General features: G+C 48.5%; 1 protein-coding gene across 5 annotated transcripts in view; it reads right to left on the reverse strand.

Annotated features, from left to right (window-relative positions):
* Nucleotides 1–14,108, reverse strand: part of SCYL2 (SCY1 like pseudokinase 2) — a 158,511-nt gene that overhangs the window by 54,186 nt on the left and 90,217 nt on the right. For all 5 annotated transcript variants that reach the window (XM_063927837.1, XM_063927836.1, XM_063927835.1 and 2 more), the window contains 2 exons: nt 11,470–11,583; nt 8,615–8,747 (listed from right to left, as the gene is read on the reverse strand). In XM_063927837.1, coding sequence (XP_063783907.1) covers nt 8,615–8,747; nt 11,470–11,583 — 247 coding nt within the window. The remainder of the gene's footprint in view (nt 1–8,614; nt 8,748–11,469; nt 11,584–14,108) is intronic.

Here is a 14,108-nt window from a genome sequence, read left to right on the forward strand (position 1 = left end):
CGGCGCGGCTCCGGTGACCATCCAGGCTGTACCTGTGATCGTCCCTCTGGAGCTGATGTCCAGTAGCCAAGAAGCCAATCCATCCTGCACGCAGGTGAGTTCACTTCTTCTCCCCTCTGTCCCTCGTTGCAGTGATCCTGTTGCCAGCAGGAATCACTGTAAAATAAAAAACCTAAGCTAAACTTTCTCTAAGCAGCTCTTTATGAGAGCCACCTAGAATTGCACCCTTCTCGGCCGGGCACAAAAATCTAACTGGAGTCTGGAGGAGGGTCATAGGGGGAGGAGCCAGTGCACACCACCTGATCTGGAAAAGCTTTACTTTTTGTGCCCTGTCTTCTGCGGAGCCGCTATTCCCCATGGTCCTTTCAGGAACCCCAGCATCCACTAGGACGATAGAGAAAACATGCATACCATTTTGACAGACAGACAACTTACTGTAGCAAATGTTTACTGATGCCAGTTACTGGGCATTAGAAACATACCATCTCTGAGAATGCTTTGTGATGTATATGTCGGCTATAATAAGAATTTACTTACCGATAATTCTATTTCTCATAGTCCGTAGTGGATGCTGGGAACTCCGAAAGGACCATGGGGAATAGCGGCTCCGCAGGAGACTGGGCACAAAAGTAAAAGCTTTAAGACTAGCTGGTGTGCACTGGCTCCTCCCCCTATGACCCTCCTCCAAGCCTCAGTTAGGATACTGTGCCCGGACGAGCGTACACAATAAGGAAGGATTTTGAATCCCGGGTAAGACTCATACCAGCCACACCAATCACACCGTACAACCTGTGATCTGAACCCAGTTAACAGCATGATAACAGAGGAGCCTCTGAAAAGATGGCTCACAACAATAATAACCCGATTTTTGTAACTATGTACAAGTATTGCAGACAATCCGCACTTGGGATGGGCGCCCAGCATCCACTACGGACTATGAGAAATAGAATTATCGGTAAGTAAATTCTTATTTTCTCTGACGTCCTAGTGGATGCTGGGAACTCCGAAAGGACCATGGGGATTATACCAAAGCTCCCAAACGGGCGGGAGAGTGCGGATGACTCTGCAGCACCAAATGAGAGAACTCCAGGTCCTCCTCAGCCAGGGTATCAATTTTGTAGAATTTTACAAACGTATTTGCTCCTGACCAAGTAGCTGCTCGGCAAAGTTGTGAAGCCGAGACCCCTCGGGCAGCCGCCCAAGATGAGCCCATCTTCCTTGTGGAGTGGGCATTTACAGATTTTTGGCTGTGGCAGGCCTGCCACAGAATGTGCAAGCTGAATTGTACTACAATTCCAACGAGCAATAGTCTGCTTAGAAGCAGGAGCACCCAGCTTGTTGGGTGCATACAGGATAAACAGCGAGTCAGATTTTCTGACTCCAGCCGTCCTGGAAACATATATTTTCAGGGCCCTGACAACGTCTAGCAACTTGGAGTCCTCCAAGTCCCTAGTAGCCGCAGGCACCACAATAGGTTGGTTCAGGTGAAACGCTGAAAACACCTTAGGGAGAAACTGAGGACGAGTCCTCAATTCCGCCCTGTCCGAATGGAAAATCAGATAAGGGCTTTTACAGGATAAAGCCGCCAATTCTGACACGTGCCTGGCCCAGGCCAGGGCCAACAGCATGACCACTTTCCATGTGAGATATTTTAACTCCACAGATTTAAGTGGTTCAAACCAATGTGACTTTTTGGAACCCAAAAACTACATTGAGATCCCAAGGTGCCACTGGAGGCACAAAAGGAGGCTGTATATGCAGTACCCCTTTTACAACGTCTGAACTTCAGGGACTGAAGCTAGTTCTTTTTGGAAGAAAATTGACAGGGCCGAAATTTGAACCTTAATGGACCCCAATTTCCGGCCCATAGACACTCCTGTTTGCAGGAAATGTAGGAATCGACCCAGTTGAATTTCCTCCGTCGGGCCTTACTGGCCTCGCACCACGCAACATATTTTTGCCAAATGCGGTGATAATGTTTTGCGGTTACATCCTTCCTGGCTTTGATCAGGATAGGGATGACCTCATCCGGAATGCCTTTTTTCCTTCAGGATCCGGCGTTCAACCGCCATGCCGTCAAATGCAGTCGCGGTAAGTCTTGGAACAGACAGGGTCCTTGCTGAAGCAGGTCCCTTCTTAGAGGTAGAGGCCACGGATCCTCCGTGAGCATCTTTTGAAGTTCCGGTTACCAAGTCCTTCTTGGCCAATCCGGAGCCACGAATATAGTGCTTACTCCTCTCCATCTTATCAATCTCAGTACCTTGGGTATGAGAGGCAGAGGAGGGAACACATACACTGACTGGTACACCCACGGTGTTACCAGACCGTCTACAGCTATTGCCTGAGGGTCCCTTGACCTGGCGCAATACCTGTCGAGTTTTTCCCAACGGTTTATAATCATGTGGAAGATTTCTGGGTGAAGTCCCCACTCTCCCGGGTGGAGGTCGTGTCTGCTGAGGAAGTCTGCTTCCCAGTTGTCCACTCCCGGAATTGCTGACAGTGCTATCACATGATTTTCCGCCCAGCGAAGAATCCTTGCAGCTTCTGCCATTGCCCTCCTGCTTCTTGTGCCACCCTGTCTGTTTACGTGGGTGACTGCCGTGATGTTGTCCGACTGGATCAACACCGGCTGACCTTGAAGCAGAGGTCTTGCTAAGCTTAGAGCATTGTAAATGGCCCTTAGCTTCAGGATATTTATGTGAAGTGATGTCTCCAGGCTTGACCATAAGCCCTGGAAATTCCTTCCCTGTGTGACTGCTCCCCAGCCTCGCAGGCTGGCATCCGTGGTCACCAGGACCCAGTCCTGAATGCCGAATCTGCGGCCCTCTAGAAGATGAGCACTCTGCAACCACCACAGGAGGGACACCCTTGTTCTTGGTGACAGGGTTATCCGCTGATGCATCTGAAGATGCGACCCGGACCATTTGTCCAGCAGGTCCCACTGGAAAGTTCTTGCGTGGAATCTGCCGAATGGGATTGCTTCGTAGGAAGCCACCATTTTACCCAGAACCCTTGTGCATTGATGCACTGAGACTTGGCTCGGTTTTAGGAGGTTCCTGACTAGCTCGGATAACTCCCTGGCTTTCTCCTCCGGGAGAAACACCTTTTTCTGGACTGTGTCCAGGATCATCCCTAGGAACAGAAGACGAGTCGTCGGAACCAGCTGCGATTTTGGAATATTGAGAATCCAATCGTGCTGCCGCAACACTACCTGAGATAGTGCTACACCGACCTCCAACTGTTCCCTGGATCTTACCCTTATCAGGGAATCGTCCAAGTAAGGGATAACTAAAATTCCCTTCCTTCGAAGGAATATCATCATTTCGGCCATTACCTTGGTAACGACCCGGGGTGCCGTGGACCATCCATACGGCAGCGTCTGAACTGATAGTGACAGTTCTGTACCATAAACCTGAGGTACCCTTGGTGAGAAGGGTAAATTTGGACATGAAGGTAAGCATCCTTGATGTCCCGAGACATCATGTAGTCCCCTTCTTCCAGGTTCGCAATCACTGCTCTGAGTGACTCAATCTTGAATTTGAACCTCTGTATGTAAGTGTTCAAAGATTTTAGATTTAGAATCGGTCTCACCGAGCCGTCCGGCTTCGGTACCACAACAGTGTGGAATAATACCCCGTTCCCTGTTGCAGGAGGGGTACCTTGATTATCACCTGCTGGGAATACAGCTTGTGAATGGCTTCCAAAACTGTCTCCCTGTCAGAAGGAGACATCGGTAAAGCCGACTTTAGGAAACGGCGAGGGGGAGACGTCTCGAATTCCAATTTGTACCCCTGAGATATCACCTGAAGGATCCAGGGGTCTACTTGCGAGTGAGCCCACTGCGCGCTGAAATTCATTGAGACGGCCCCCCACCGTGCCTGATTCTGCTTGTAAAGCCCCAGCGTCATACTGAGGGCTTGGCAGAGGCGGGAGAGGGTTTCTGTTCCTGGGAACTGGCTGATTTCTGCAGCCTTTTTCCTCTCCCTCCGTCACGGGGCAGAAATGAGGAACCTTTTGCCCGCTTGTCCACGAAAAGACTGCGCCTGATAATACGGCGTCTTCTCATGTTGAGAGGCGACCTGGGGTACAAACGTGGATTTCCCAGCTGTTGCCGTGGCCACCAGGTCTGAAAGACCGACCCCAAATAACTCCTCTCCTTAATAAGGCAATACTTCCAAATGCCGTTTGAAATCCGCATCACCTGACCACTGTCGTGTCCATAACCCTCTACTGGTAGAAATGGACAACGCACTTAGACTTGATGCCAGTCGGCAAATATTCCGCTGTGCATCACGCATATATAGAAATGCATCTTTTAAATGCTCTATAGGCAATAATATACTGTCCCTATCTAGGGTATCAATATTTTCAGTCAGGGAATCCGACCACGCCAACCCAGCACTGCACATCCAGGCTGAGGCGATTGCTGGTCGCAGTATAACACCAGTATGTGTGTAAATACATTTTAGGATACCCTCCTGCTTTCTATCAGCAGGATCCTTAAGGGCGGCCATCTCAGGAGAGGGTAGAGCCCTTACAAGCGTGTGAGCGCTTTATCCACCCTAGGGGGTGTTTCCCAACGCACCCTAACCTCTGGCGGGAAAGGATATAATGCCAATAACATTTTAGAAATTATCAGTTGTTATCGGGGGAAACCCACGCATCATCACACACCTCATTTAATTTCTCAGATTCAGGAAAACTACAGGTAGTTTTTCCTCACCGAACATAATACCCCTTTTTGGTGGTACTTGTATTATCAGAAATGTGTAAAACATTTTTCATTGCCTCAATCATGTAACGTGTGGCCCTACTGGAAGTCACATTTGTCTCTTCACCGTCGACACTGGAGTCAGTATCCGTGTCGGCGTCTATATCTGCCATCTGAGGTAACGGGCGCTTTAGAGCCCCTGACGGCCTATGAGACGTCTGGACAGGCACAAGCTGAGTAGCCGGCTGTCTCATGTCAACCACTGTCTTTTATACAGAGCTGACACTGTCACGTAATTCCTTCCAACAGTTCATCCACTCAGGTGTCGACCCCCTAGGGGGTGACATCACTATTACAGGCAATCTGCTCCGTCTCCACATCATTTTTCTCCTCATACATGTCGACACAAACGTACCGACATACAGCACACACACAGGGAATGCTCTGATAGAGGACAGGACCCCACTAGCCCTTTGGGGAGACAGAGGGAGAGTTTGCCAGCACACACCAGAGCGCTATATATATACAGGGATAACCTTATATAAGTGTTTTTCCCCTTATAGCTGCTGTATTGTTTATACTGCGCCTAATTTGTGCCCCCCTCTCTTTTTTAACCCTTTCTGTAGTGTAGTGACTGCAGGGGAGAGCCAGGGAGCTTCCCTCCAACGGAGCTGTGAGGGAAAATGGCGCCAGTGTGCTGAGGAGATAGGCTCCGCCCCCTTCTCGGCGGCCTTATCTCCCGTTTTTCTATGTATCCTGGCAGGGGTTAAATGCATCCATATAGCCCAGGAGCTATATGTGATGTATTTTTTTGCCATATAAGGTATTTTTATTGCGTCTCAGGGCGCCCCCCCCCAGCGCCCTGCACCCTCAGTGACCGGAGTGTGAAGTGTGCTGAGAGCAATGGCGCACAGCTGCGGTGCTGTGCGCTACCTTATTGAAGACAGGACGTCTTCTGCCGCCGATTTTCCGGACCTTTTCTGCTCTTCTGGCTCTGTAAGGGGGACGGCGGCGCGGCTCTGGGACCCATCCATGGCTGGGCCTGTGATCGTCCCTCTGGAGCTAATGTCCAGTAGCCTAAGAAGCCCAATCCACTCTGCACGCAGGTGAGTTCGCTTCTTCTCCCCTTAGTCCCACGATGCAGTGAGCCTGTTGCCAGCAGGACTCACTGAAAATAAAAAACCTAATTTAAACTTTTACTCTAAGCAGCTCAGGAGAGCCACCTAGATTGCACCCTTCTCGTTCGGGCACAAAAATCTAACTGAGGCTTGGAGGAGGGTCATAGGGGGAGGAGCCAGTGCACACCAGCTAGTCTTAAAGCTTTTACTTTTGTGCCCAGTCTCCTGCGGAGCCGCTATTCCCCATGGTCCTTTCGGAGTTCCCAGCATCCACTAGGACGTCAGAGAAATTAGTATTTCTGCAGAGCTGGCTGACATTGGGGGTAATTCAGACCTGATCGCTGGGCTGCGTTTTTTGCTGCCCTGCGATCAGATAGTCGCCGCCTACAGGGGGAGGTTTAATTCGCTGTGCAAGTGTGCATTCGGATGTATAGCAGAGCTGCACAAACTGATTTTGTGCAGTCTCTGCTTAGCCCAGGACTTACTCAGCCGCTGCGATTGCGTCTTGCTGATCGGGGCCAGAGCCAACGTCAGACACCCTCACTTCAAACGCTTTGACACGCCTGCGTTTGTCCGGACACTCCCTGGAAACGTTCAGTTGCCACCTACAAACGTCCTCCTCCTGTCAATTACGACTGACGCCCATGCGATCGGATTTATCGCATCATCCCGTCGCTAATCGGCGATCCCCGTTGCTGCGGTCCGTCGCTCCAGCGCATTGCGGTGCATACACAGTTCAGATCTGATGGCACTCTGTGCGAAAACGCACAGCAGCTATCAGGTCTGAATTACCCCCATTGTCTGGTGATCACCAGAGAATAACCACTACGGGGCCACTTCCCTTGAAAAGAGGACTTTTCCAAATAAAACTGCCCCAGAGTTTACTTAAGCCAGGATGAGGGAAATACAGAATTCCCCATGCCTGGACATCATATTAATTTCTGCAGTGCTTAAAGCGTTTTCTGGTGATCGGGTGCGATCATTTCTTAGGGGTCTTATCATTTGAAAGAGGAGATATTACCTTTCAAATAATAGTTCCCCTGAGTCCTGAGTGCATAAATAGGGGAGATACAGCACTTTTAATGCTTTCTACACACTTCCCAACTTGGAAAAAAAAAAAAAGATGAATTGTTTAGCCTAGAAGGCACAGGGCATAATTCCATCACAGTTAAGCTCTGTCTGTCTGATGGGACCCTCTTACCTGCCCCCATACTGTATGTTAGCTACGCAGTCCTGGGGTCCCCATAGTGAGCGGTAAATTGGAAAGCATAGGTCTACCATAACAGCCCCCTGTAAAGGTGCAACCAGTTTTCCTGCTGGCACCAACAGCAAACTAACCTGCCTGAGCATGAAGGCGGGGTTATAGGAGAGAGGAGCCGAGCATTCTGGGAAGTCTGAAAGCTTAACTGTTTGGTGCCTGGACTCTCATCCACCACCTACAACCCCGATGTTCTCCCTGTGGAACCCCATGAAACCCGAAGAAACATGTCTTCACTCTCCTCTCGTCCTCCATCTCTCTCTCTGTTATGCTCACCTAGTAAGCATGCTACTCCTGCAGTGACAAGATGGGCTTCATCTCTAAAAGCTGACGTTCGCAGCTGAAGAAAGTTCACTCAGTACTAGCGGGATGCAATCAATTTGCCGGCTGTCGGGATACTGGCGGTCAGGATACAGATGCCGAAATCTCAACAGCCAACAATGCCGACAGCTGGAATCCTGGCGCACAGGGGCTATTCCCACTCTAGGCGTCCACGACACCCATAGAGTGAGAACACGAGTAGGGCCCTCTTCCGTCATGTGCTTATCTTTTCTCTTACTTTATTAATCTTCAACTGCATCAACTCCAGCAGTCCACTGCCACCTGATACTTATTCCAGTGTCATCTGCTGATGTAGCTATGCTTAGTTACCCTGTACTTGTCCTATATTGTCTTCAACTGTAAGTTGCTGTTTTCCTGTTTTCATTATTTGCTTATGTACTCTGTAATTGGGCGCTGCGGAACCCTTGTGGTGCCATATAAATAATAATAATACAACCTGTGGCAAGCGCAACGGCAGCTTCTAACACCCTATGGGGGTAATTCAGACCTGATCGCTCGCTAGCTATTTTTTGCAGCGCTGCGATCAGATAGTCGCTGCCTATAGGGGAGTGCATGTTTGCTTGCAAGTGTGCAATCGCATGTGCAGCCGAGCACTACAAAAAAGTTTTGTGCAGTTTCTGAGTTGCCCAGAACTTACTCAGCCGCTGAGATCACTTCAGCTTGTCAGGTCCCGGAAATGACGTCAGACACCCGCCCTGCAAACACTTAGACACGCCTGCGTTTTTCCAAACACTCCCAGAAAACGGTCAGTTGACACCCACAAACGCTTCCTGTCAATCTCCTTGCGATCGGCTGTGCGAATGGATTCTTCATAAAATCCATCGCACAGCAATGATCCGCTTTGTACCCGTACGTCGCGCCTGCACATTGCGGTGCATACGTATGCGCAGTTCTGACATGATCGCAGCGCAGCGAAAAAATCTAGCACGCAATCAAGTCTGAGTGACCCCCTATGTCTCTACCCCTCACATCTATTGTCCCTGTGTCTCTGTGTCCTCCCTGTGTCTCTCTGCCTCTTTGATAAACCACTGAGGTTCTAGGCATCTAGTTTGTGCTGCAATAACAGCTGGTGATATGAATATGCGGCGTGTGTGTAGTGTAATCGTGTGCTGCTGTTCAGCTTCACTACGCATGTCTTAGACAGACAGGCAACAAAAAATATATCACATATGCAATGATATATACCTAGAATCCCCATAAGAACTGCAGGCTCTCTTGAAGGGATTTGTTGCAAAAAAGGGAGGATTTCATCCAGTACAAACCACTTGTCCAGGTACTCCAAGATCTTTCCTAAGCACACCAGAGAGTTCACACGCACCTGCACAAAGAAAGCAAAGTAGTACTGTAAACAGAGGTGATTAATTTAGCAATCCTTAAATATGCAGGAGGAAACCCAATAACGCCTTCGTCTTTACTTTGTGTCACTTAGAACTAGGGTGGCCAATCCCGGGATTGGGAGGATCCCGGGATATGAGGCCAAAACTGCTGGGATTTGAATCCTGGGACTGAAGCCTCCAATCCCAGGATTCACGGGACTTAACTGCACATTGTGTTTTTGTGTCCGGGCAGCGCTGCTGAGCACTAGCGCTTGGCTCAGCCTCAGACGCTGACCGGCCCCGGCTGTGTGCGGCGTGACCTCGCTGCTGCGCATCCCCACACCTTCCCTCCGGCGGCACGCTGCATCTACTCTCCAGCTGCCCTCCAGCCCGCATGTTAAATGGAGGAGGCCGGCCCCGGGTGCACGGCGTGACGTCAGCGAGGTCACGCTGCGCATCCCACACCTTCCCTCCGGCGGCCCACTGCATCTACTCTTAACAGGCGGGCTGGAGGGCATCTGAAATGGAGGAGGCCGGACCCTGCTGTGCGCGTCGTGATGTCAGCGAGGTCACGCTGCACATCCGCACACCTTCCCTCCGGCGGCCCGCCACATCTGGTCTGCATCATGGTTGCCCTCCAGCCCGCCTTCCTTGATCTTAAATGGAGAACACCGCCAGACTGTGCTCCTGCCTGCCTCTGGACTGTTTAATGTAGTGAGTATGTTATTTTTTTTTTTTTTTTTTTTTAATCTATACTTGAAATGGGCGGGGATGGGGTGGGAGGAAAAATGAATCACGGTTCAATCCCGGGATCCCGGGAATCCTGGGATTGAGCATTTTTCAATCCTGATTCCCGGGATTGAAAAAATGCCCCGGGATTGGCCTCCCTACTTAGAACTATACTTAGAATGTTTTTTTCTGATAGTAAACAAATACGAACATAAATAAATGAGGGTACTCTAAAGGTGGGTACCCACTGGGCAATATATCGGCCGTTCTCTTGAACGGCCGATATATTGCGGGTCCGTCGGCCAGTGTGTACATGCGATATGTCTGTGAACTGGCCCCGCTGCACAGCTGACGGCCAATATATCTACCAATATATTGGCGCGTCGCTGTGTGTGTACGGGCGGTCGGCATGCTGCGGCAGCCGGTGGGGATTGACAGCTGAACTGGGCGGGCGTGTGTACACGCCCGCCCAGTTCATGACGTCAGTGCCGACAGATCGGGCAGTGTGTATGTTCAGCACACTGCCCGGTCCGTCCATAGATATATCTGCCGATCAATTGATCGGCAGATATATCTATCAGTGAGTACCCACCTTAAGCCACAGGTTCTCAAACTCGGTCCTGAGGACCCAAAGCAGTTTACGTTTGCCAGGTTACCCAGCAGGGGCACAGGTGTATTCACGGACATCACAAGTGGAGCTAATTAGTTCACTTGTGTTTCTGTAAGAAGACTTGGAAAACATGCACTGTTTGGGGTCCTGAGGACAGAGAGTTTGGGAGCCTAAGCTTTAAATTGGATAGCTGGTGTTAATTTCAGCGTACAGACTAAGTTGTTCACAACAGACCAGTGGTTCTCAAACCTGGGGGTAAATGTAGGAATTGACGCTACAGTATGTGCAGCAGTAACCACTTCACCCTCATGTAAGAATGTAGTGATAATCGGCAAATGCCAGGAGCGATATGCGACCATCTTTATCAGTGCTGCTATCTACAGGATGTATTAACGATCAGCGCCACTGACCGTTCAGACAGCTATAACTATCGATTTTGACAGCTGCAATTGCCGCATTCACAGCCACTATACCTGGCTGCGGTGGCTGCATGGGATATTCAATTAATTATCGCACCCGATCTCCCGTTTAACGTGACAGGAGAATATGGGGTGATATTCAACTGATTTTTTTTATCACCCTGATCGTGCCCACAGAGGTGGGGCTAGCAGCGTAAAACCACTAAACCTATCCAAACTGCTGGGCGCGATCGGGAAAAGTGCTGTTTGGGTGCCCAAACGGCTCACTTTTTGCGCAATTCAGATCGCTACCCCCGAGAGGTGCGAGCTAAAATGCACATGCCAGCAGACATCGCACCTAAAAAAAGCTACAATTGAACTGCTCTGTTTGGGCGCCATCTAGTGACAGGATAAGAACTGAATCTCGCACAAAGAGCCAAATAAAAGATTAGAGCAGTTGTTTTCCGAACTTTGTTGAATCACGGTGCGCTAGAGTATCAGCATTTTTTTCAAAGAACCCTAGGTTAAAAGTTTATAATTGATTTATTTGGGAAAATAATATTAAATTAAGGAAATTATGCCTACCCTTCAGCGTAGGTTCAGTTATAAGGTGGTGTACACTTGTGCTTCTGATTGTCCACATTTTATGATTGGCAGCCACTAGCACTGGTTTTGCCTATCACTTTAACCATAAACAATATTTTTGGCCCTCGACCACCAATCCGAAGCCCCCCTGCAAGAGCCTTGCGGCACCCCAGGGTGCCTAGGCACACAGTTTGGGAACCACTGGTTTAGAGGTTGCCCATTATTTCTGCGTTATTCCACATTTTAGCTCTCTAGGGACAGAACGTGTTCTACTCTGTTGCCAGAAATATGCTAATTATATTATATTATAGGTCACATATCCAAGAAAGAGGAACTGCAGATCTAAGGTGGCAAGAGAAATAATAGAATTATACAGAAAATAAAACTGCTGTCTGTACTCACAGCAAGAGATGATGTTTGTAAACAAGCCGTTTTAATCCTTGGTATCAATGAGTTTTTCATGGATGGATAATCTATTAGGTTTGCAAATGTAGGGATTATGTTTAGGCACAACTCCTAAAATAAAAACACAAAATAAAAAAGACATTTAAAACATAAGAAAATATCTGATATATTTAATTTGTGTGCATGTTTTAGATATAGATAGATATAATACATAAAATAAAGGTTTAAGAATATAAAGAGACCTTCTGCCAGTTATGAAGTTCTTAGTGATATGTTTCCTAATGAAACCTCTTCTCGTTTGCACCTTTTAAAGAAATCAATATATACGTTATGGTAAGAACTTACCGTTGATAACGGTATTTTTCCTAAGTCCACAGGATAACATTGGGATATGACGACGCGACAGCAGATTTGCACCAAACGGCCAAAGCTTTTTGGCCTCCCAGCATGCAACGGGCCTGTCCATAAATCCCAGCGTCAGGCAAATCAGTTGTTTTTCCCACAGCTCAAGGCAGGAGCATCATAGAGAGCCCTAATCAGACGAGAAGAACAGACATGCACACCCTTCTGTACAAGACGGAAGAGGTTAGTGAGTAAAAGGATCCTCAAATCAGGTGCGTCAGGGTGGGATACCCGTGGATCCTGTGGACTTAGGAGAAATACCATTATCAATGGTAAGTTCTTACCATAACGTGTGTGTCTCATGCAGAGTCCACAGGTTATCCACAGGATAACATTGGGATGTCCCAAAGCAATTTAGTGGTGGGGACGCTCCAGATTAGACAGGAGAATCCTTAGTCCGAATTCAGCGCCCCGAGAGACAAAGATATCAATGGCATAATGTCTAATGAATGTGTTAATGGAAGACCATGTGGCTGCCTTACATATCTGTTCTGCTGATGCACCACGTTGTGCTGCCCATGATGGACCTACCTTTCGGGTAGAGTGAGCAGAGACATTAGCTGGAACAGGGAGATCAGCTTGACAATATGCTTATGAAATAGTCATCCGAAGTCACCTCGCCAGTGTCTGCTTATCAGCAGGCCATCCTCTCGTGTGAAATCCATAGAGAACACAGAGAATCTGGTCTTTCTGATAGCATTGGTACGATCTACGTAGATCCTTAAGGCACGAACTACGTCCAACGATGCATCTTCCGCAGAAAGATATGGCCCTTGGAAGGCCGGAACTACAATTTCTTTGTTAAGGTGGAATTTAGACACCACCTTAGGAAGATACTCAGATTTAGTTCTGACGACTGCTCTATCTGGATAAAAAATCAGAAATAGAGGATGACATAACAATGCCCCTAAATCTGAAACTCTTCTAGCTGAAGCCATGGCCAGTAGAAAGAGACCATTAGCTGTCAACCATTTAAGATCCACTTTATTAAGTGGTTCAAATGGGGCAACTTGAAGGGCCTTTAGGACTAAACTTAAATCCCAAGGCACTGTAGGAGAAACAAAAGGAAGTTGAATGCGCAGCATTCCCTGGAAAAAAGTGCGCACATCCTGTAAGTTGGCAATTTTCTTTTAGAACCATACAGCCAATGCTGACACTTGCACTCTCGAGGCAGCCACCATTAAACCTTTATCCATTCCTGCCTGAAGGAATGTTAAGACCCTGTAAACTCTGAAAGACCTAGGGTCAAATTTCCGTTCACTGCACCACTGAATATAGGCTTGCCATATTCGGTGATAAATGCGAGCTGAGGAAGGTTTCCTTGCTCTGAGCAATGTTTGAATTACCTGTTGTGAGAATCCTCTTGACTTCAAGATTGAGGTCTCAAGAGCCACGCCGTCAAAGACAGTCGATCCAGGTGTCTGTGATAACAAGGACCTTGAGACAGTAGATCTGGACATTGAGGGAGTAGGAATAGAGCATCCATCAACATCCTCTGCAGATCTGTGTACCATTTTCTTCTGGGCCAAGCCGGAGCTATTAGTATCATGGCACCCCTTCCTTGTTTTACCTTTCACACCCCCCTGGCTAACAAGGCGATTGGTGGAAGCACAAAGACCAGATGAAAGTCCCATCTCACAGATAGGGCATCCACAAAGATCGCTTTGGGATCCTTTGTTCTTGACCCGTATATGGGAACTTTGCTGTTCTGACGGGACGCCATGATATCTATCTCCGGCAACCCCCACCTGTCAACCAGGGTCTGGAAGACCTCCGGGTGTAGAGCCCATCTGTTTGCATAAATGGCGTGTCGACTGAGAAAATGCGCTTCCCAGTTTAGGACTCCTGGAACGAACACTGCGGACAAGGCTGGATGATGAAGTTCTGCCCACTTTAACATGTGACTTACCTCCTTCATTGCTTTCTGGCTGCGAGTTACTCCCTGATGGTTGAGGTATGGTTGAGGTACGCTACTGCCGTTGCATTGTCCGAGTGGATCTGAACTGGTTTTCCCTGAAGCATGTCCTTTGCCTGAATCAGCGCTATGTATATGGCCCGGCATTCCAATATATTTATTGGCAGGCAACTTTCTTCCTTGGTCCACTGACCCTGGAAACAAAACCTTCCTGACACCGTTTCCCAGCCCTTAAGGCTGGCATTCGTTGTCAGAATTTCCCAATCTGATATCCAAAAGGGTCTCCCTTTGTCCAAATGGTATGTCTGTAGCCACCAGG

The sequence above is a fragment of the Pseudophryne corroboree genome, chromosome 6 (assembly GCF_028390025.1).
Source record: "Pseudophryne corroboree isolate aPseCor3 chromosome 6, aPseCor3.hap2, whole genome shotgun sequence".
NCBI classification, from domain to species: domain Eukaryota; kingdom Metazoa; phylum Chordata; class Amphibia; order Anura; family Myobatrachidae; genus Pseudophryne; species Pseudophryne corroboree.